This window comes from Lepidochelys kempii, chromosome 8 (genome assembly GCF_965140265.1).
Source record: "Lepidochelys kempii isolate rLepKem1 chromosome 8, rLepKem1.hap2, whole genome shotgun sequence".
Classification (NCBI taxonomy): Eukaryota; Metazoa; Chordata; order Testudines; family Cheloniidae; genus Lepidochelys; species Lepidochelys kempii.
The window spans coordinates 67,014,962-67,038,458 of record NC_133263.1 but is presented as its reverse complement, the minus strand read 5'-3'; the positions used below and the strand labels follow the sequence as shown (position 1 = coordinate 67,038,458).

At 38.9% G+C, this 23,497-nt stretch overlaps 1 protein-coding gene across 9 annotated transcripts in view; it reads right to left on the bottom strand.

Annotated features, from left to right (window-relative positions):
• The window catches only part of VAV3 (vav guanine nucleotide exchange factor 3), a 248,586-nt gene that overhangs the window by 5,417 nt on the left and 219,672 nt on the right, over positions 1 to 23,497 (bottom strand). For 7 of the 9 annotated variants that reach the window (XR_012160359.1, XR_012160360.1, XM_073356849.1 and 4 more), the window contains 5 exons: positions 17,263 to 17,297; positions 14,918 to 15,034; positions 14,142 to 14,229; positions 10,199 to 10,328; positions 4,175 to 4,258 (listed from right to left, as the gene is read on the bottom strand). Coding sequence is in view for 7 of the 9 variants with exons in the window: in XM_073356849.1 (XP_073212950.1) it covers positions 4,175 to 4,258; positions 10,199 to 10,328; positions 14,142 to 14,229; positions 14,918 to 15,034; positions 17,263 to 17,297 (454 nt within the window). In the remaining 2 variants the exon portion in view is untranslated. Of the gene's footprint in view, positions 1 to 4,174; positions 4,259 to 10,198; positions 10,329 to 14,141; positions 14,230 to 14,917; positions 15,035 to 15,127; positions 15,192 to 17,262; positions 17,298 to 23,497 lie in introns of those variants that run through there. The other 2 variants (XM_073356846.1, XM_073356853.1) reach the window with 2 other exon arrangements.

The window sequence follows — 23,497 nt, the reverse complement described above, 5'->3', positions numbered from 1 at the left end:
TCTACAGTTTGGGCAAGTCTAAGCCAGCCCTGGTGACTCCATTAAAATGGGGTCGTGACCCACTTTGGAGTCCTGATCCACAGTTTGAGAACCGCTGCTGTAGACCAACAGCAAAAAAGAAATACATTTCTACAGTTTGAGTTATCTGTTGTATGGCCACTGGATCATGTAAAGCACCATTTTTCTCGAGAGTACACTGAAAATCAAACATCAAAAATGATCAGTTGAACCTGGCTCACAAAATTTCACCACAAAGCGAAAATGCCCTGATCCAGCAAAGAACTTAAGTATTAGCATAAGTCTAAGCATGTGAGAGGTCCCAACAAAATCAACTCTTAAAGGTTTACAGTGATGCACCGACTTAAAATACCTTGCTGAACTGGGGCCTAAATCTTTTAAACAGATATAAAAATTACTTCAAACATTTCTGAATGATACAAGTGCAAAAGCTGCACGTCTCTAATATGTTCAATTCAAAAATGGCTTTAATTGTAGCAAACTAATAATCTTTTTATGAAGTCTTATAGAATCCAATCATGTAAGCTGCTGTGGACTGTCATTTCTCATTGGGAGGTAAAAGTTCTCAGCACCTTGCAGGGTGAGACCTATAATTAGGTATAATAGAAAAAATATACACTGGCTAATACATTAGATTCAGAGGTTAGACCAGCAACTGGCAAAGGTGGAAGCCTACGGTATGCAAAAAGGCATCCAAACAGTGTTTTTCAATAGAGGCAATCTCCCTTTACAACTGGTTCAATGAGTAAACAGCTGCTGTAGACAGAAATGGACTACCATTAGTTCTGACTAGGACCTTACATAGGGAGCTAGGGAGATGGACACACTAAAATCCCTATTGAAAAAATCCTGGGTGTATTTGGAGTATGGCCAACAACAGTGAGTTGGAGGAATCATCAAAACCATTCTCTTTGTCATAATTCAGAGAACAAGAGAGCAAGCACACTGTTACTAGAGTTTCCCAAAGAGTTTTAGGAATTGCTACTAACATTCTAGTTTTGAAAACGTAATCGAAATTTAACAGTAAAGAATCAGAGCAAGCTGCCTTCTTTGATTTAAAATCAGGGAAATACGAAACATGGCATATAAACTAGAAAATCTAAACAGCTAGGACAAAATCAACCACTTAAGTGATAGCCTTGCTGCATATACTTTTATTTGATATTTATTGTGACCTCATATGAACAGCAGCTTTTGCATAATAGATACCGTGCATTCAAATAATTAAAACTGGACACGCATCAATGATTAAAACTGAAATAGCTAAAGTTAAATCATATGTCTGAAAATGAATTATGACCATATTTTTCCACATCATCATAGTGCATGACAACTTTACACTCAGCGTTAGTATTTAGCATATGCCTATAGGATATAAATACGTTCTATAGAAGAGAATCAGCAGATTTATATATTGTTCATGTGCACAATATGAAGATGCTGAAGAATATAGACAATCATGCACAGTATATTATCATAAAAAATACACTACTTACACTCTAGCAAGTCAAATACCATGACTATTTGCCTATTTACATCAATACTATGCCAAATACCATACTGGGCAGCAAGAATCAGTGGTGATGGGGCAGGAACTGATTTTGGGGAGAAGGGGTGCAGCAGAGGCAGTAATTGACATTTTGGGGGGGAAGAGGGCACTAGCAGCACTTATTGATTTGGGGCTCAGTATCTTGGTGGGTGACAATAGCAGTAACTATTGGGGGAAGGGGATAATTGATTTGGAGGTTATAAGGACCAGTAAATGGTTGTGGGGAGGGGAAGGGGAAGCAGAGAGCCGCTCTGGAATCTAGAAAGAGGATAAGAGGTCAAGGGAACAAGGTACCTGGGGAAGATGTGGGGGAGGAACAAAAGGAAGTAGGTAAGAAAGAAGAAAACAAGGGGAACTGAGCGAGGAAAAGAACTAAGGAGAGGAGAAATGCAGGGAATAGTGGGCAGTAAAATATTGGGGGAAATGGGAGGGAAAGGGGGCAGAATTGGAGTAAAGGAGGGGAATATTTCAAACCCCTTTCAAAGTGAGGAGCACGGGGAAAGTGAGAAAGAAGTAAGAGGAGAAGGAAAGAATCTGGAGATAGGGGAGAGAGGATCAGAGAAACAAGAAAAGAAAGAATTGAAACAAGCAGCAGGGGAGATTTTAAAGAAGGAGGCGGCTATGTCTACAGTGCACTTAAAAACTTGCAGCTGTCCCATACCAGCTGACTCAGACTCGCTGGGTTCGGGCTAAGGAGCTGTTTAGTTGCAGTGTAGACGTTGGGCTCAGGCTGGAGCCCGAGCTCTAGGACCCTGCAAGTTAGGAGGGTCCCAGAGCCTGCACTCCAGCCTAAGCTTGAATGTCTACAGCACAATTTTACAGCCTCGCAAGCTCTAGTCAGCTGACACAAGTCAGCCACGGGTATTTAGTTGCACTATAGACATACCCTGAGAGGACTCACTAATGCTTGTAGCCCCAGAGAACTAGACACTTTGGTCTGTGTCAGATTTCTGCCTTGCTTCTATTCGGGTCAATTTCTCATTAATGTAACCTGTAACCAGTTTGATCTCACACTATGTATTTCTCTTAACTTGTGGCTTTATCCCCAGAAGAGTCATTTTTGGCTAGTGGGTTCTGTGCGTCTTGAAGCAATGTGCGTTTGCTTAATTTTACAAAACTGTACATCAGTTCTTGCCAGTTTGCAAGCATGGAGAGGAATTTCAAAAAAGTGCTCACAAATTGCTGGCTTAATTCTTCTCCCACTGGCATCAATGAAAATTTTACCACTGACTTCCAGTGGGAGCAGAGATAGCCAACATTGAAGGTGCTTTTGGAAACCCCACCCATAATATTTAGTGATCATATTTTCCATTTATATTATCATTTAGTTGTGAATTTAATGAAGACTCTTTTGGTGTCTTAAAAAGAGATGATTTTATAAAGAACGCAAAAAGTCAAGCACAGTATCTGCCAGAATATGAAATGCCATCCAAGCAGACATGATTAAATTACCTATCACTACCTGACACCCCTTTACTGTTGTGTAATTGTTACAAAGACATGCTTTACATCAGATATTGTCAGGATTTCTTTTTGTGGAGGAGACAGAGTGTAGTTAATTCTTACTAATTACCAACATAAAGGGCTCTGTTGGGACTAGTGCTATGCACAAGGGTAGAAGAGGGTGCCAGGGGCCAACCTCAATTCCAAAACCTTGTGCTAGCTAGGCCAGATAATCCACCCTCTATAAGTGGAAGTGAACCAGCATAAGGAGAACAAATGCTGCACTCTTTTAGAGGGTATAGCAGTTGCTGTTGTGTATGTGCCTTCAGGGTTCTCAGAGACTTTTTGCCTGCCACAGGCAAAATTACTGGGGCTACTGCCAAAGTGGTGCAGCTCCACCATAACTGTGGCTTAAAAGTCACAACAGCATCCTTACTTACTGGTGTTTATTAATGGAGTGCAAGTTTGCCATAATGTGATTGGAATTGAAATTAGCATGGCTGTAAATTTCAATCTTTTTATACTGTCTGTTAGTTCAAAATGTTTTTATATTTTCAAAGCAAGAGAAGGTTAAAAGAGAATAAAGAAAACGTGATTACATTTGAAAAGCAGATGAGTAAAATTAACTGAAACAATGGTAGTGCAAAATCTAACATTTGCTACAACAGAACTCTCTAGCAACGGCATTTTACGATGCTGCCACAGTATGGTTTGCTATAGAGATGGGACGAATACTTGATTCATTCATGAACAGTGCAATTTTCAGGTATGCATATTTGTATGAATACATCAATTAAAAATATAATACTTGCTATAGAATTCTGCTATTGAATGGTGAACTAGTGGCCATTTGAGATCTGCTGCGGCTATTCAAATTCTGCTTATAGGAATGTATACTTTTAAAAGTTGATTTTGCAAGAGTTTGATTTTATTGGACTGCAAGAATAAAAATTTTCTACCCTCCGATTACCTTGTCTTTATAGCTTATCATGTTAACGAGTTACTGAGATTTGGAGTCAGTCTTCAGTATATAGCATTAGCTGCTATTCTGCATTTAGTCAAGAAATGAAAAAGTAGATTCGTCCCTTCCCTAGTTGGCTGCACATAGAAAGAATCTGCAAACAGAAGCAAATTTAGAAGAAATATAAAAGCAGTAAGCAGTACCTGACCAGAAAGGAGTGGAGGAAGGGGGAACAAAGCTGTAGTCTGGAGGAGTTACAAAAGAAAACCCACAGAACAAAGAGGGGGCTTAGAGAAAGAAAGAGAAAAAGAGAGAAGCAAAAGAACGTTGAAATATCGGCAAAATATTTAAATATTAGTATTTCTATTATGTAAGTCATTGGTAATAAGGAAACTACAGTTCCTCACTGAGGAAGTCTGGAAGGAAATTGACTGTGAAAAGTGGAAAATGTAGATCTATGATTTAATTTTTCACAATTACATTTTTCAAAAACAAAAAATTTTAAAAAAATCCATTTTGGGTTTGGCAGAAAAGAATTTTAAACTGTTTTTTCTTACAAATAAAGTTGTTTCTTTTCTTAATACATTTTAAAATCCTTTTGGCCCTGACTCAACCAAGTTCTTAAACATGTGTCTAAATTCAAGTACATAAGTAGTGCCATTGGTATCCCCAGGACTAGTCCCATGCTTAACTTAGGCCTGTTCTTAAGTACAGTAACTCCTCACTTAAAGTCATCCCAGTTAACGTTGTTACGCTGCTAATCAATTAGAGAACATGCTCCTTTAAAGTTGCGCAATGCTCCCTTATAACATTGTTTGGCAGCCGCCTGCTCTGTCCACTGCTTGCAGGAAGAGCAGCCCGTTGCAGCTGGCTGGTGGGGGCTTGGAACCAGGGTGGACCAGCAGCCTCTCTATCAGCTCCATGCAGCTCACTGTGTGGCAGCTGCCCATCAGTTGCGGGCAGTTCAGCTGTCCCTCCCCCCACTGCCATGTGCTGCTCCTGCCCTCTGCCTTGGAGCTGCTTCCCGGGAGCCTCCTGCTTGCTGTGCGGGGGTGGGGTGGGGGGGAGAGGAGGAAAGGAAAAGAAGGGGGCTAATTTCAGGGTGTCCCCTTCCCCCTACTCCTGTCCCCCGCTTACCCCATCTCAATAGAGCGGGGTGGGACGGGACACGACAGGGCTCAGGACCGAGGAGCTTGCTGGCAGCAGCGGCTGTCTCAACTTGCTGATCTACTTAAAAAGGAAATGTACTTAGAGTGGGGTCACCGTAATTGAAGTGGCAATGGGTGTCTCTCTCTCTCTCTGCCATGCTGTCTCCCCTCCCTCCATTTGTGCTGTCTTGTAAAGTGTGAGGCTACATTAACAACCTGTTAACCCTTGAGGGTTCAGCAGTGAGTGCTAGTTCATCATTTAGCAGTAAGGCATTCCCTGGGAAATATCCCACTCTCTTCCACCCTCTAACTCCACCACCTCAACCAAGCTTCACAATCATCATTGATGTGTATAGTATTAACTTGTTTGTTTAAAACTTATACTGTGTGTGTGTGTGTGTCTGTGTGTGTGTTTGTCTGTGTGTGTATATATATATATATATATATAAATAAATAAAATATAGTCTTTTATCTGGTGAAAAAAATTTCCCTGGAACCTAACCCCCCAAATTACATTAATTCTTATGGGGAAATTGGATTCGCTTAACAACATTTTGCTTAAAGTCGCATTTTTCAGGAACATAACTACAGTGTTAAGCGAGGAGTGACTGTACCTTGTTAAACTGGACCTCACACCATGCATGTAGGGATCACAGCATTCTACTCTGATAACTATTAACATCAACGGGAATTACGTGCACGTTTCATATCCTCTAAGGACTAAATGATGCTTTGGATCCATATATACTACACACATTCAGTTCAGTGGAAGTTCTGAGCACACACAAAATGCAGAATTTGGCTCAGGTACTTAAACTTGTGCAGCCACTATGCTAGCCCCCTCTTTGATAGATAAATGTAATGTATCCTCAGGTAAACGAAGGGTTAAAAACACACTAATTAAATCTCCAATATATTTATAGTAATCAGGTTGCTGGTCACCCATTTGCTCTCCTTTGGGTGATAGTATGTTTTCTACCCGCAAAAGAGTATGTGCCCATTTTTGTGGGTGCAACATTGTGCATACAGAAGCAGTCTGAAATGAAAATTGGGACCAAAGAACATGCCGTGGCACCAAAACCCATCTTTGTTTACATTCCTCTTAAGAAAAAAGTAAATTACATCTAGATGTCTTGACATATTTGATAGCTGATGAGGTATCCTCATGCCTACTGAAAGTGTGCAATGAACATCTAAAAAGAGTACACAAGTCCTGGGATGCTAGGAGATTAAAAAGAACAACTGGACAATTTTCTGAAGTAAGTGAAAAGTCAACTTAATTTTAGGTACAAAATGATAATTCAGGTCTAACAAGTAAGTATTGAGAGAACTGTGACACAAGTAGGCCAGCTTTCAAATCACCCTTTGTCTGACATTCTAAGAAATAATATGGAAATTGTATTGTAAGTCATATAAAAAAATTACAGGAAAACCTAGCAGCCATTTAATATTCAAAGGGAAAATAAATAAAACCATTAAAACCATTTTTCCTATCATCTTAGACAATTAGGTGATTTGAAGCTGCCTTTGGATTTCATATTAGCTCAAAACACTTGGCATTAGTACTTGATGGACTTTTGCAATGTCCGCAGTAGAGCTTCCTAAATTTCTAAAAAAATGCTCCAAGACAGAAATGCCTCTCTCTGCTTATGTTGTGAAGTTTTTCCTAATGTATACCAAATACTATGAAGGTATCAAAGGACAAAAAAAATGAGAATTGCATCATTAGGGAAGATGTATTTATTACCAAAAAAAAAAAATCCGAACAGGTATTCATATAAGCAGAGCAGTGAAAAATGTCCATCTCAAACCTCCAGTCAATCTCAGATTGAAGTTGGAAGCTTGACATATTTAATTGCCGCAGCCTGTACTTGTGAAAATCTGGTGACCATGGGCTCAGTTAATGCACCCAGCTGGAAAACTGGCAAATCTCCTTCCCCTCAGTTTGTCATTCAGGGTCCCTCTCAACAGCTATCCCTTCTTATATGAGATGCCTTCAAAGGAGAGCAGGAGGTGGTCAGAGAGGAACTGGCTGAGTGAAGATTCCCCTTGGGGAATGAAGTAAATTCAACTCAAATGTCCAACAAATCTGCAGCAGCTGGTTTGCTTCCAAGTTGTAACCCTTGCTAACAAAATTCCAAGATACAAATTCTCTAACTGCTTTGCAGATCAAAATTGCAGGGTTCAGATACCCTAACTATGAGGGCATTCTAATGCCAACTTGGTGAAAACTAACAGGGCAGCTGTAAAACTAAAAAGCATGAGCTGCAGATGATCTGCCAACAATATTTGAGAGGGGCAGAGAAACCCTTTTCCTCTGGTGGCCTTGTAATCAAGCAGTGGATCACCCGAGAAAGGGACTTGAAGCAGCTCCTAGTGATCACCTAATAAAGGGGACTGCAACTTCATAAAAAGGGCTCGATTCAGTAGAAAAGGAGAGAGCGACAGACAAGGCTGTGCAGGGGAGAACAGGGTGAGGAAAATACTGGACCCCTGAAAAGTCACTGACCAAATCCCAAAGGACTGTGGGAGTAGTGAGGAAAGTGAGGTAGGGTTTTGTGTGCAGGTTTTGTTGTTTTTCCATCAACTGTACCAGTTGTGCTGTCTAAGAATAAGGTATGTTCATTTAGAAATTCCTTTGCAGAGTCTGTGTGTTACTTGCTTACACTGTCACAAAGTCCCCAAAAAGGGAAACAGTAAATCAGCTTCAGTGGAACTCAGAGCATGCAACAGCTACTGGCGAGGCTTGGGACAGCTGGAGCTATTTTCAGGGCCTGCCAAGACGGGTATCAGACATGGTATCTGTACCTGGTGTGTGTGCCTAGAGGCCCAAAGTCAGAGACTATACCTAAATTCTGCTGAGCCTCAAGAGAACACCAGACTCACGATTTGGGTCCAGTACTAAAGTCTGGAGTGTCCAGAAGGAAAAGCTCATTCAGATTTATAAAAACCTTCAAATCCATTAACCAAAGTGTCATCCAGGGTCAAACAATCTGCATTTTGTTCTCAGAGTTGTGGCAAAATATTAGGTTTTACATGGGGAATCTGAGAATTGAGAGACTTTTCATCAATTTGGCCTCAGGGGGAAATTTTCCAGTTTCCACCAGCAAATATAGTGGGAAAATGTTTGAATTTCAACATAGCAGAAAGCCAAGCCTGCCAAACCTCTTAAGTGGAAAATGCCCCACATTCATTTCTTTTGTTCTTCCATATAATCACTTTTGAACTCCTGTAATGGAGATTTTTATTTCTGGAGTGGAGTGAAGGAAGTGGAATATGCACTATATAAAATCTTGTATCCTGCAGGAATTTGCAACAGTTGTGCTATTTCTCCTGTACGTTAGTACTCTTCTATGTGATACAGATGCCTGCTTCCGTGCCTTCCTCCTATCAGCTGGTCTAAGTAAGAAGAGGCAGTGCTTTCTTTCTGCTCCTCTCAGAGAATAACTAAAATAAACACAAAGGTAAGGCAGGCAGGGTACACTCCCCTCATGCCAGTCAATGCCCTGGCACTCCATGCCAAGTAGGGGTGGGGAGAAAAGAGGACAGAGGTTGAGAGGGATGGTGAAGGGAAGGGAGATAGGATAATGGGGGAAAAAGATCATTCTCTGTTCATCTCTTTTCAAATAACTAGGAATAGACGTGAAGTCCTGAGAAAACATGGGATACAACAGGAGGGAGAAAACTCAAAAAACTCATAGGGTTTGTCTACACTACATTTAAACACCTGTGGCTGGCCCATATCAGCTGACTCAGGCTCACGGGGCTATAAAATTGCACTGTAGATGTTTGGGCTTGGGGAATTGGGAGGGCCCCAGAACTCAGGTTGCAGCCCAAGCCTGAACGTCTACACTGAAATTTTACAGCCCCATAGCCTGAGCCCAAGTCAGCTGACCCAGGCCAGCCATGCGTGTTTAATTGCATTGTATACACCCAGGGGAAACAATGAAAAAACAAGAGAAGAAAGAAAAGAGGAAACAGGATGATAGAAAGAAACACAAAGAAAAAACAATGAAAATGGATGAAAAATAATCTGAAAATAATGTGTCCTAAAATTCACCTAATGTTCCTGTTTTACCAAATAAAAATAAGAAATTCTCTTGGAAATTATATATGCATGTCCATGGAGTATAGATAAACAAGTGAAAATCCAAGAAGAAAACTAATAAGTGAAAATGATGAAATAGTCAAAATTATTTCCACAAGACACTGGGCTTGACTGTATCTTCATTAACAGCAGTCTTCATATTGTTGAAGTCATCATTAATTTTTATTTTCTTCTTCTTATCTGGTGCAGTGCAAAGATAAGGCCATTGCCTGAAACGCTGTGAAGTCTAATATTCTTGCAGGGAAAAATTAAATATTTTCAACAGACCACATAACAGTTGTTTTAAATAGCACTGAACTTCTAAAAAGACAACAACGCTTTTATAGACTTTCCCTTAAAATGGAAAGTTACATGTTCGTAAGAACAATATTACACATATTGTAGCTATTTACTCCAAAAATACATATAGTCTTTTAACAGGTATTTATATGGTATGTATTTTGAAAATTCTTTTAGAAGTGTTTTACAGGCTTGCAAATTATGGCCTTAAAAGAGAGGTGTAAAAAAACAAATGAGATGATTCAACAAATGACATATTACTTGAAAAACTGTGTGTCTCTTTGCTGAAACCCTAATTTAAAAAAATGCAGTTATATTAGATGACTGATCTATTTAAATCTCAATACTACATTAGAAATGGTTACTTATTTATGCATGTAACTGAAAACAGTGCCGCCTATGTAAACACCTGCAAAAACTAGGCAGACTCCAAATTAAATCTCCCACTTGCATTTCTAATAGATTTTTGAACACCAACCTGATTTTAAGTTTGGCAGCAAGGAAGTCTCACTAGACATGTTCATAAACCTGTTGGCAGATCTGATTATGCTTAGCTGTAGAAAAATCCTAGTTGAACGCATTACCATATTAATTGGTTACATGTCAAAAATGCAAAATGAAGATGTTTTAAATATCATTACGCTTTTAGTGTTTAAATGACAGCAAATAATATGTAAAATGATAATACTCACAGTTACTGCTTGCTTTATTACTCCTTTGTCCATCTGAATTTTCAGATGCCTTGTATGGAACCTGAAGAGTAGTATCCAAACTTCGGAAACCTTCTTTGAGAGAGTGGTGCTTGTAGTACTCTACAAGTTCCTTTGAGGAAGAGAGAGTAAAAAATGATTGGAAATTTAATTTGCATCCTTTTCAACAGTAAGATATACAGTTAATGATAGTTTGCTTAGATAGGTGATCTTATCATTAGACCTGAGCAAATAATTGATTTTTCAGTTTAGGGCCAAAAACAAAACAAAACAAAAAACACCCTGAAAATAAATGTATTTGGTTTCATCCAAGAAATGGAAAACCAAAAATATTTCACTTAGGTCAAACTGGCATTTTGTTTTCAAAATGTTGTTTTGACATTTTAAAAATCTTTTTTGCAAATGAAACTTTTTGCTGAATTTTACCTAGATTCATGAACAGTTTCGGTGCCCTGAAAAATGCAGTTTTGGTGAGTTTATTAGTTGCTGAAAAACTTTCACCCAGCTCTATTTATAATGGATAACTGCCCAGTAAATATACATAAAGCCATGTTACCTAAAATACCTACTCCCTGCATAGATGAGCTCAGCACCTTATCTGTATCACTACCTTCTATTTAGTAAGTTGTACTAGAGTTAGTAACGCTTTATAGGACAAAAAAAATCTTACTTCTCTATTTGAAAGGAGTATTTGCTCCTTTCAGTTAGGTTGATTAATTAATATTTGCCCTATGGAACAAAGGTAGAAGGGGAGGTCAGCTGCTTGCTAACTACTCACTGTACCTATCTTTACTTTCTCAGGTTTTTACTACAGTGATAAATAATGATCATCCACAAATCTTTTTCTGAAAACACAGACACCAGATAACAGTGCAAGCTTTATAATCAACAGGTGATTTCTTCTCAGGTATATGGACCATGTAAAGGTTTCAAGGTGATTTCATAAGATAACGTGCATTGTATCAGATGGCATCAGGAATAAACTCAAGAGTACACAGCGTTTCACATTCTCCATGGATCCAATCTGAGAATTTTCCATATATTTCATAAATGATTTGCCAAAATAGAATATGAAAGCAAAGGAGGTACAATACATGGAGGCCAGTGCATTCAGTTCTCATTGTAAATATGAAGGAACACCTCCAAACATTAAGAATTCATGATATTTCTATGCAGTATTCAACTCTAGTGTGCAACTCTTAAGGCTTGTCTACGTGGTGGGACAATGCGCACAACGGGTCTGTGATGTCTAAAGCACACTAACATACTGTGCATTAAGTAGTCCATGTAGACCCTATTGGTATGCATAAGATGTTCCTTATTGCACTTTAATGTATGTTTGTGAAAGTGCACTAGGGAACATTTAATGCACACCAGCAGGGTCTATGGAGACCAATAAATGAGCGACATGTTAGTGTGATTTAGAAATCATACCCCTGCGGTGCACATTACTGCGTAGACAAGTCCTTAGATCAGTCTATGGATTGGGTCGACAGATTTATGTGAATAAGTTCAGCACAGAGTTTGTCTACAGAGTAAGGAATGAGGGTAAATGTTGAGTAGGAAAATCAAAGCAAACACACTTTAGTTAATTATTCTGTTCCTTCAAGCATAGCATTTCGTTTTTCAAAATCAAATACAGTAATTCATTTATTGTAAACACTTAACTCCCATCACCAATTCATTCAATAATCCCATTTTGTTCTGCCATGTTTAAGTTTCCAAAAACTAAATCAACCAGGCCAAGCTTCAGTCCAAATAAGGAAAAAGCAATAATTTCATTCTGATTTACAAACAAGCCCCCCCAAAACCAGCCTATGCTCTCCTACAAAAATCTAAAGTGGTCCATGCTATAAATTAATTCCAATGAACAAAATGACCCTTAAAATTATTCACCCAAGATCTAGTGCACTAAATGTAAGTTCATGAAAACAGTCTTAATGGTAAACTTCTGAACTGAATTTTGGAGCTCTTCAGTCCCATGTTGTACAGTGTTGTATGTCTCAGTAGCTAGCTCAAAGGTAGAGTCTAAACCAAAAGTAAAATCCACACCTGCTTTTAGTAATTCACAATCACAGACCTCCAGGCACTACATGTAAACAGAAAAGCTAGGAACAAAAAGAAATATTTGGGCTTCTGTTATCTTACATTAACACAGCTGGCCATTACTCCAGCTAAGAATTTCTTTAGTATGTCAGCACTCCAGTATGTCCATTCTCTGGATATGCCCCCTTTGCTACAGACAAGGAGTGACCAAACTGTGGCTCACGAGCCGCATGTGGCTCTTTTACAGTTAAAGTGCACAACCTCCTCCATTCTCTACCTGTCAGACTTGGGTGGAGAGGGAAGGGAAGAGCTTGGGACCTCTGCCTTGCAATGGGGTGGTGGGGTAGGGGCTTCTACCCAATGGGGAGAGGGGCCTTGGGTTTCAGCACTGTGGGGCATACCTGCTGGGTTTTGGCACTTCAGCCAGAGTGGGGCTGAAGCCCCGAGCCCTAGCAGGTCCTGATGGGCCGAAGCCCCGAGCCCCGGCAGATGTGCCTTGGCTCTTGAACGTCTTAGCAGAGGGGGTGGAGGGGTCAGTAAGTTTGGCCATCCCTGCTATAGAGAGACACAACGCTGTTTATACAGTGTTGAGAGTGCCATGATAGATAAGACACAGCATTTATTCTATATACACCAGACATTATGAACAGGGTTAGACAGAGCTCGTCCCAACAGGGTTAGCCAACACAAAACTGACAATGCCAGAAACCACTTAGAGCAGGGGTCGGCAACCTGCGGCACGCGTGCCAAAGGTGGCACAGAAGCTGATTTTTAGTGGCACTCTGCTGCCAGCTGGGGTCCCAGCCGCCAGCCCTGCTCAGCCCGCTGCCTGCCTGGATGAACGGAATCCCAGGCCAGCAGTAGGCTGAGCGCAGCTGGCAGCTGGGACCCGGGCTGGCAGGAGCCGGCAGATGGACCCCCGGCCCGCTGCTGGTCTGGGGTTCCGGCCGCCGGCCCCTTGCCAGCCAGGGTCCCAGCCGCCAGCCCCACTCAGCCTGCTGCCGGCTTGGATAGACGGAACCCCGGGCCGGCAGCGGGCTGGGCAGGGCTGGCAGCTGGGACCCCGGCTGGCAGGAGCCGGCGGATGGAACCCCGGACCAGCAGCAGGCTGAGCGACTCAGCGTGCTGCCGGTCTGGGGTTCCGTCTGCCGGCCCCTGTAAATGTAAAATGTATTACTGGCACGCGAAACCTTAAATTACAGTAAATAAATGAAGACTTGGCACACCACTTCTCAAAGGTTGCCAACCCCTGACCTAGAGTCTTATCAACACTATTACTTACATGGTAAGAGTAGAACCAGTGGTAGCAACAATAAGAAAAACCTCTTTGGGTAGAGACAACCTGAGCACCAGACTGTGCTTAACAGGCACTAGCCTTCACGGATGGGTGACAGAAAAACAAAATTTCTCTACCAGGGTAGCATAGTCCCTGTTAGCGCAGCCCAGGAAACAGGCTGGACAATGTCCCCTGACAGCTAAGGCTTCTTAGATGTGCGGGGGTCATTGTCCAGCCTATGCCCTATCCTTTTTGGGGTGGTTAGCATGAAGAGGAATACTACCAGGGAGTAATCTCTGCTCTCAGGAGAATGCAGAGACTTCACTAGTTGCTGACCAGGTACAGGTTTCTTCCTCTCTCAAGCACGTCACTGCAGGGGCCCCAAGCTGGCTCTAACTTTACATATAAATATTTTTAAGCATACACCATCTTCATTGACATCTAAGACTGAACATCACAAATATATAAAGCAATGATGGACATGATTCTAACCTGAAAGTACTTCTGCATACCACATTTCTGCAAATCTAGAGAACCAGCATTTACTTTAACAGCAATAGTTACATGGGAATTGCACACTGAAAAAACCTAATCAATACTTACCATTAAACTTTTAAATTTTTTATTTTCTGCAATGTGAAAAAAGCCATCTCTTGTTAAAATCTTGATGTGTTTCACTTCGTTATTATACCTGTGGGCAATTAATAACTTATGAATATAAATGTGTTTTTAAACAGTGGCAATCAATAATTACCTGAGGGTATACCCCAAAACACTATATGAATAAATTCTTAAGACAAAATGTATATCCAGGCCAATACACAGTTGACATCTAATTAACCAAATATATTTATTAGTGTATGAATGAAGATGTAGCCTGTATTCAGAAAAAAAAAGTTACTTCTAATTAGGGGGTCCCATCTATTGCTTGCTTTCAAGTTCATACTGAGGATCGATGTGGAAACAAACAAGACTCTCTTTAGTAATTTATGCTGATAGAACACACTCTACTGAAATGTATTTGCTAACGCACTCTTTACTGCAATGTCCGAGAAGCTAAAGACTTGAACAGACTCACCTTAACATCAACAGGAGCTGAATCAGAAGTAAACAATTGCCCGTTAGTATGCAACAGGCCACTGTAAACTGGTATCTTTCCATTAACTTCAGTGGAGCTATGCGGATTTACACTTTTTGTCCTATATGCCTGAAATACTTTTCTAGCAACTGATATTTTTATGTACTAAGTGACAGGATATTATATGATTATTTAAGAAGCAATGAGATTCATGATTTTCTGTATTATTGATTACAAACATCTGCCTATGCAATAAAGAAAACAGGAAGTCTATTTCTGTTAAAGTGCTTGTCCCACTTACTTAATGCTAATTGCGTATTCTCCTGACTCTTTGGTCCTGTGTCGCACCAGGTAAGTTCTATTTACCCTGTTAATAAGTTCACTTTCAGCTTGCAGCCTCTCCATTGCTCCTGCATACCTGTAAGGAAAGCAAATAAATACTAGCCATGCTCATCTTTGAAACTGTGCAGTAGGTCTTTCCAACATGCAGTTTAATGTTCCAATATTTTACATGATATGGTGAATGAAAGATACATCAAAAGCTCCTGGTAAATGAACTGGATTTCAAGGTTGTGCTGGAAAATAATAAAAAGCACAGAAATTTATAATTAATAGTAAAATGTGCAGTACACTCTCCCACTTTTGGGCACAAAGGACTATGGCTTCTATTCAGAAAAGCACTGAAGCACAAGATTAAGTTCATCCCTGTTTAGGAAAGCACTTATGCATGTGTTAACTTTTAGGCTAGGTCTACACTATGGACCTTACAGCAGCACAGCTGTACCACTGCAGGTGTGCCACTTTAAGGTCTCCCATGTAACCGCTCTTTGCCAGCAGGAGAGAGCTCTCCTGCTGGCATAATTAAACCACCCCCAATAAGCGGCATTAGCTATGTTGGCACCAGCAATTTTGGCACCAGCAATGTCGGTCAGGGGTGTGTTTTACCGTCAAAAGTGGTAGTGTACTGTAGACAAAACCTTAAACACCCCACTGACTTCGAAAGCACTTAAGCACATACTGAAGTACTTTGCTGAACTGGGGCCTATACTGAAAATGTAATTAAAGGGTGGCCTGGATCAGGTGGTGGAATTTACTTATTTGAAATATTTTGTATCACAAACTTAAAAGCTTGGGCCTGATACAACACTATATTATACCAGTCTCGTACTAGTGAAACTTCACTGACTTCAGGTGAAGTTGGTATAACAGACTGGAGAATCAGGCAGCTGATGCACTAATACTGTTCTTAAACAAACAAAAATAATTTCATTTGATTCATATTTATTTATTTTACTCTAAAGGTTAAAATTTAAATGTGCAGACTAAACCCTAACAGATTAGATTCAAAATCTACTTCAGCCCTAAACTATGGCCAGGTCTGAAACGACTGAGACAAAAGATTCCAGAAGGGTCTGCCTGCAGAGATCTGCTTGCAGAATTGGGGCCTAAATTTTTAACTGTGGAAAAAATGTGCATTTATTAAAATGAAATAATTGCTTATTTTTACTTTTTAAAACCAGAATAATTTCAGTCAATATTAGGAACCAGTACTGTGCACAATTTTTTAAAATGAATACATTTTACGTTAGCTATAAATCCATTCATATAACTATAATACAGTAAGTTTCTTAATCCAGTTGTATATATAGTTACACTACTTAATCCATCATTAAACAAAACTTTAAATATCACAAAAAACTTCAAACTTCTACTTTGGGGCGGCTTTTAGTTTTTAAAGGAAGTATCAGAGAGGATTTTCTTCAAATTATCACAAAATATGAGCTCCCACGCTGAGACTTTTTAAGGCAAGTTTCAGCCTAAGGCAATTTCCCACGTTCAAGTTACAAATGCTTAGAAAATTAAGTTTGATCCTGAAAAGGCACAAAGAACCTCAGCTTTAGTATTGTGAACACAATGCTATTTTTGTCCTCTCTTCTGTCAAAACTATAAGGAGCAGAATTGAAGCTTGAATCAAATTAAAAACAGCAACTTTTCCCCTTTGGGATTTTATTCACTGGCTATGAAAGCTAAGTGTTTGTTTGGGTCAGTGGATCTGATTCTGATCTCACTTACTGCAACCCAGTAGAAATCAGGAATAAATTTGTAAAACCAGTGTGAAAACAGAATCAGTCACTGTGCATTTATAATCTTTTTAAGTCAAACTCACTCCAGAGCAGAGGGTTCACACTACACTATGATTCACTTTGACAGTGGTTGTGGAGTCGATACATTATCCATTTACATCACTTAATAGATTGCTTTTCTGTCAAACAAAATTTCAGCAGAATTATTCACAAAACAAAATGTCACTTTCTTCATTTTGTTTAGCCACTTAAAATGTAGGATCTTCTTGCATGATTCATGTTGTACTGACTTTTTGTTATACCACTTTAGAGACCTCTGGGATACAGACTGTGTATATATATAGACTTGTGAACAAAATGTCAAAATCATTAAGCACATTATTATATGAGAAATGCTTTTAGGCAGTGCATATTCAGTTTTGTTTTCCAAAACTGCTACACAATACCTTCTTCAGAAGCCAAGAAAGGTTAAAGCAATTTAAATTAGATTGTGATAAACACAGTTCTCTCTCTATGCCTGTCTATTTCAACATGATTTTTATAGGACTAGTCCAGGACTCACCATGGTTGGCAAGAGTAGTCTACTGGTTTAGGCACCTAGGGTATAAAAAGACATCATAGAATATAATTATTTAAAGAATATTTTTCGAATTGACTCGCAAATTAGGTAGCACTGATCTAATGACCAAATACCCTACATCACACTGGGGAGATAAGAATCATATTGATTACATTTCTTCATCTATTAGTCTACTTTATTCAGAATAAATTCATAAAGTGTGAATACCCTGTATAGGTCTGAAAACAGGACAGAATATTAAGCTTATGTATTTTATTGTTGTTGTTGGGAGAGTTTTTTTTAATTTTCGACAGATAAGTGCTACAAATCCCATATATATTTTAATCTATCTGAAATGGATTTTGGCAGTACTTCCACTCTCATTTCATCCATAAAATGTTCATCTAATAGGGTATATTGTTGCAATGCATCATTAAAGTGTGCAACTGAATGTACAATGATGCACACTAAATTCACTAAGTGCTTTTTGAATTAGATTGCCTTGAAAAGGCACTATTCTTAGTTGAAGTAAAAGCTTAGGTGGTATGTTATATAATCTCTTGAGATGATTAACTGAATAATCCATACATTTCTGAGGTATTGTATGAATTTATTAATACATTTGCATGAAACAAGTTTTACTCTTATACTTGGATTTAAATAGGAACACATTTTGAAAGGACAACTGCTTTATTTAATTTTCAAATAGTTTAAAATAAACTAAAATTAAACATACAAAAAAGGATAGTATATATATGCATATATAATATGGGAATTGAATGAATATTTCCACAGCTGACTTCCATGCTCCCCACCAACAGTTACTAAAATCCCTGAGACCCTCTTGGAGGGCACAAGTTTGGCTAGCTTGAACTTACCAACCTGCATAGTGTTGATTTGCTTCCAACCCTTGTGATCCAAACTGTAAGGTTCAGGTTCTGAGCTGACCTTTGCAGAGTTCACAGAGCCTGGCTTACTGCCCTTCGCATATTGTGTGATTGCAATTTTTCCTCCTAAGTGTTTTTGCAAAAGGTATTTTGGACAGATAACCAGCCTAGTACTCTTATTTGAATGCATCTGAATCTATGATTTTAATGCTGACAATCTCTCTTACATCATCACCAAAAAGTGTATTTTCCCCAAAGCACAAAGGAGCCACTAGTGTGAATTTGTTGTCAATATGTTAAAGAGTTCTGCTCTAAGAATAGTGTGACCTATTTATTTGCATGATAATAAATCTCCCAACCAGGAAGCAATCAGACTAGACAGAGAGATTGGGGGAGAGAGGGAAAGAGTTAACCAGAACAATGGAAGGCTTCTGTAAAATGCAAAGAGATCAGGAATGGAATTATTGCTAGCCAAATGTCAGTATATGTTGTAAGAGAACAAGGAGGAGAGTGGCTGTGAATCTATAATGGATTCCAAAGCCATGACAGCCTAAACAAATTCAAAAAGTATACTGTCCATTTGTAACACCGTAGCATCAAAGCTTAGATACAACAGACCTGGGCTGGGATTTAGTTGGTGACACATTCTCTCATATCCCTACACGAACATCTGACAAGTATTAGGAAAATAAAGCAGCATTATATCAGAACGAAACCAGCTAGGCCGTTCCTACCAACGGCTTGTTGATAGAGCTCAGGCATCATTCCCACCTGGCTGAGAGACGGTCTAAACGTTAAAAATGCTAACAGCTAGCACTCCTACTTTCCTATCATTAGTGAAGCTGCTCCACTCAAAAAATGTAAGGATAAAAACCCACTGTATATAAAGCCAGTCTTTATATGTAAGATACTTCTGTAATTATGTTAGCCTACAGAATTTTACATTTTGAATGTTTTGTATTGTTAGAATAAAGTTTGGAAAGTAGTTCAAATTACTTGATGTGAGTATACCAGTGGCAGGACAGTAGTGGCAATTAGGAAGACCACTACCCTCCCTGTATATTGGCTTACAGTCCTATATTGGATGGAATCTGAAATTCTAAATTGGTTTGGCTCATCTATCAGAGCAGGTCATTTTGGTTGCAGACAGCTAGAACATCAGCAATCATTAATCCTTTTCAACCCTGAGTGTGTTGAGTTGTAAAATAAAGATTGCCCATTGCAGAGAAAAAAGAAAACAATCAAACATTGTACTAGAAGCTGTTGGCTTGCACTGTATTATACATCCAAATCAAAGCAACCGCAATGAGAAAACTGAACAAAAGACATCTGTAATTTTCACTCCATGCATCTGAAGAAGTGGTATTTTACCCACGAAAGCTTATGCCCAAATAAATCTGTTAGTCTTTAAGATGCCACCGGACTCCTTGTTGTTTTTATGATATAAAAATGTCTGCAGACAAATACTGCATATTGCAAGAAGAATAAAGCATTTATAGGTATAGCTTAGAAGGGACTGGAATTTCATATTCTCGAACTCAGCAGTTTTTCATGCAATATTCATTCCTAAAGCCTTTTGATATATGTATTTTATGCTGATTCTGGGCATTTTTATATTGGCCAGTTGTAAAGATGGTTACACTTAATAATAATAGTACAAGTTATAATACGTTAAAAATCTGATAGATGTTTTGGTATCTTTAAACTGCATCATTTGTCAGAATAAGATGTTTATATTTTGCCCTTCCAGTTTAGCAGTGGTAGAGAATCAATTCATCTTTTTCATCAGTTTATGCCTCTGGTTGCTAACATGTCATGAATAATATTTATTCATACTGTAAAATCATGCTATTTTCATTCAATCCTCCGCTTAATAGTATATTTCTAAATTTAGCAGAAAGCTATGTCACTAGACACTAAGTAATCTTCATGTTGCCTTGGTAGCTTTAACAGAAGAGTTTTTCCTTAACTATGTGAGTTTCCCACTTTAAACTACAGTAGTACTCTTTCAAAATGAGCTGATTTTTCCCAATAAATAAATATGGTCTCTAAGGTGCCACAAGTACTCCTTTTCTTTTTACAGTATTTACAGTAGACCCCTGTATTTATCTTAAGTGCTGCCCTAGAGTGGTGTTTCCAGATCCACAGGGCAGCTCCAGTGACTGACACTTGCTAAAGGCATGTGCTGACTGTGCCCAACAACATCCAGCATGACTGTGAGACACTAAACCGCCACAACCTTTATGCTTAATAAAATATGGTAATAGGGTTACAAAAAACGTTAAGCTTTATTACATAACATTTTTATGAGCAGTATATTCTCTTTAACGGGCATCTGCTTTGTCACTCTGTTTAACAGAACTAAGGCTATGTCTACACTGGCATCTGAACGACAAAACCTGATAAACAGTGGCTACGCTTTTCAGAGTAGCAGCCGTGTTAGTCTGTATCCGCAAAAAGAAAAGGAGGACTTGTGGCATTTGTTAGTCTCTAAGGTGCCACAAGTCCTCCTTTTCTTTTAGTGGCTACACTGCGCGCCTTTTAGCAGCACAGCTGTAGTGACACAGCTGTGTCGCTAAGAGCTGCGTAGTGTAGACATAGCCTTAAATTTAAAGTAACAATGGAATGATAAGTATCTCTGTGAATAGGATTGTGAGATGATAATTAGGGCTGTCAAGCGATTAAAAAAATGAATCGCGCGATTAATCGCACTGTTAAACAATCATGGAATATTATTTAAATATTTTTGGGTGTGTTCTACATTTTCAAATATATTGATTTCAATTACAACACAGAATACAAAGTGTACAGTGCTCGTTTTATTTTTTTATTACAAATATTTGCACTGTAAAAAACAAAAGAAATAATATATTTCAATTCACCTAATACAAGTACTGCAGCGCAATCTCTTTATAATGGAAGTTGAACTTACAAATGTAGAATTATGTACAAAAAATAACTGCATTCAAAAATAAAACAATGTAAAACTTTAGAACCTACAAGTCCACTCAGTGCTACTTCAGCCAATTGCTCAAACAAGTTTGGTTACAATTTGCAGGCGAGGCTGCTGCCTATGTCTTGTCTACAATGTCACCTGAAAGTGAGAACAGGCGTTCGCATGGCACTGTTGTAGCCGGCGTCGCAAGATATTTACATGCCAGATGTGCTAAAGATTCATATGCCTCTTCATGCTTCAACCACCATACCAGGGAACATGTGTCCATGCTGATGACGGGTAGTCGTAACCATAAGTGTATCCTAAAATTCCTCCTTACCTGTAAGGGGTTAAGAAGCTCAAATAACCTGACCAAAGGAACCAATGGGGACAAAACATACTTTCAAATCTGGGGTGAGGGAGAGGCTTTGTTTTGGGTTCTTTGTTTCTGTGTTCATTCGCTCTTGGGACTAAGAGGGACCGGACACTAATCCATGTCCTCCGAACCATTCTGAACCAGTCTCTCATATTACAGAAATTGTAAGTACAGCCAGACAAGGCGTATTAGTTTATCTTTGTTTTCTCAACTTGTGAATTTTCCCTTTGCTGGAGGGAGGTTTATCCCTGTTTTGTTGTAACTTTGAAACTAAGGCTAGAGGGGGTTCCTCTGTGTTTTGTGCATCTTTTGTTACCCTATAAAGTTATCTTCCAACCTGATTTTACAGAGGGGATTTTTACCTTTTCTTTTCTTTTTTAAATAAAATTCTTCTTTTAAGAACTGATTGATTTTTTTTTTCAGCATCCAAAGATCCAGAGATTTGGGTCTGTGTTCACTTTGTAACCAATTGGTTAGGATACTATTCTCAAGCCTCCCCAGGAAAGGGGGTATAAGGGCTTTGGGGGATATTTTGGGAGAACAGGAACTCCAAGCAGTCCTTTCCCTGATTCTTTGTCTAAATCACTTGGTGGCAGCAGCATACTGTTCAAGGAGAAGGTGGAATTTGTGCCTTGGGAAAGTTTTTAACCTAAGCTAGTAAAAATAAGCTTAGGGGGTCTTGCATGCGGCTCCCCACATCTGTACCCCAGAGTTCTGAGTGGGGAAGGAACCCTGACATGGGTTCTGCTCAATAACAATCCAAAGCAGTGTGGACCGACGCATGTTCATTTTCCATCATCTGAGTCAGATGCCACCAGCAGAAGGTTCGTTTCCTTTTTTGGTGGTTCGGGTTCTGTCGTTTCCGCATCAGAGTGTTGCTCTTTTAAGACATCTGAAAGCATGCTCCACACCTTCTCCCTCTCAGATTTTGGAAGGCACTTCAGAGTCTTAAACTCTGGGATGAGTGCTGTATCTATCTTTAGAAATCCCACATTGGTACCTTTTGTGCATTTTGTCAAATCTGCTGTGAAAATGTTTTTAAAATGAACACATGCTGGGTCATCATCTGAGACTGCTGTAACATTAAATATATGGCAGAATTCAGGTAAAACAGAACAGGAGATATACAATTCTCCCCCAAGGTGTTCAGTCACAAATTTAATTAATGCATTATTTTTTTAACAAGCATCAGCAGCATGGAAGTATGTCCTCTGGAATGGTGGCCGAAGGGGCATATGAATGTTTAGCATATCTGGCATGTAAATACCTTGCAACACCCGCTACAAAAGTGCCATGTGAATGACGCTTCTCACTTTCAGGTGACATTGTAAATAAGAAGCAGTCAGCAGTATCTCCCATAAATGTAAACAAACTTGTTTATCTTAGCAGTTGGCTGAACAGGAGGACTGAGTGGACTTGTAGGCTCTAAAGTTTTACATTGTTTTGTTTTTGAGTGCAGTTATGTAACAAAAAAAAATCTACATGTGTAAGTTACACTTTTACAATAAATAGATTGCACTACAGTACTTGTATGAGGTGAATTGAAAAATACGGTTTCTTTTGTTTATCATTTTTACAGTGCAAATATCTGTAATCAAAAATAATAATATAAAGTGAGCACTGTGCACTTTGTATTCTGTGTTGTAATACAAATCAATATATGTGAAAATGTAGAAAAACATCCAAAAATATTTAATCAATTGGTATTCTATTGTTTAACAGCGCGATTAATCACGATTAATTTTTTTAATCACAGTTATTTTTTTTTAGTTAATTGTGGGAGTGAACTGCGATTAATCAACAGCCCTAACTATAAATGGTAAAAGATATGTTGATCTGCTGTTAAACAATATTATGATGTATTACTAATGTAGAGATTTATTTTGGAGCTAAGGTTTGATCTAAACCTTAAAGGCCTATCATAATGTGTCAAAACAGTTGTATCCATTAAAAGGTGACTCTACCTAATAACAATACCACCATGATGACATCTTGAATGTTGTAATCAAAGTAGATTTATTAATAGAGTTGAATTTAGTT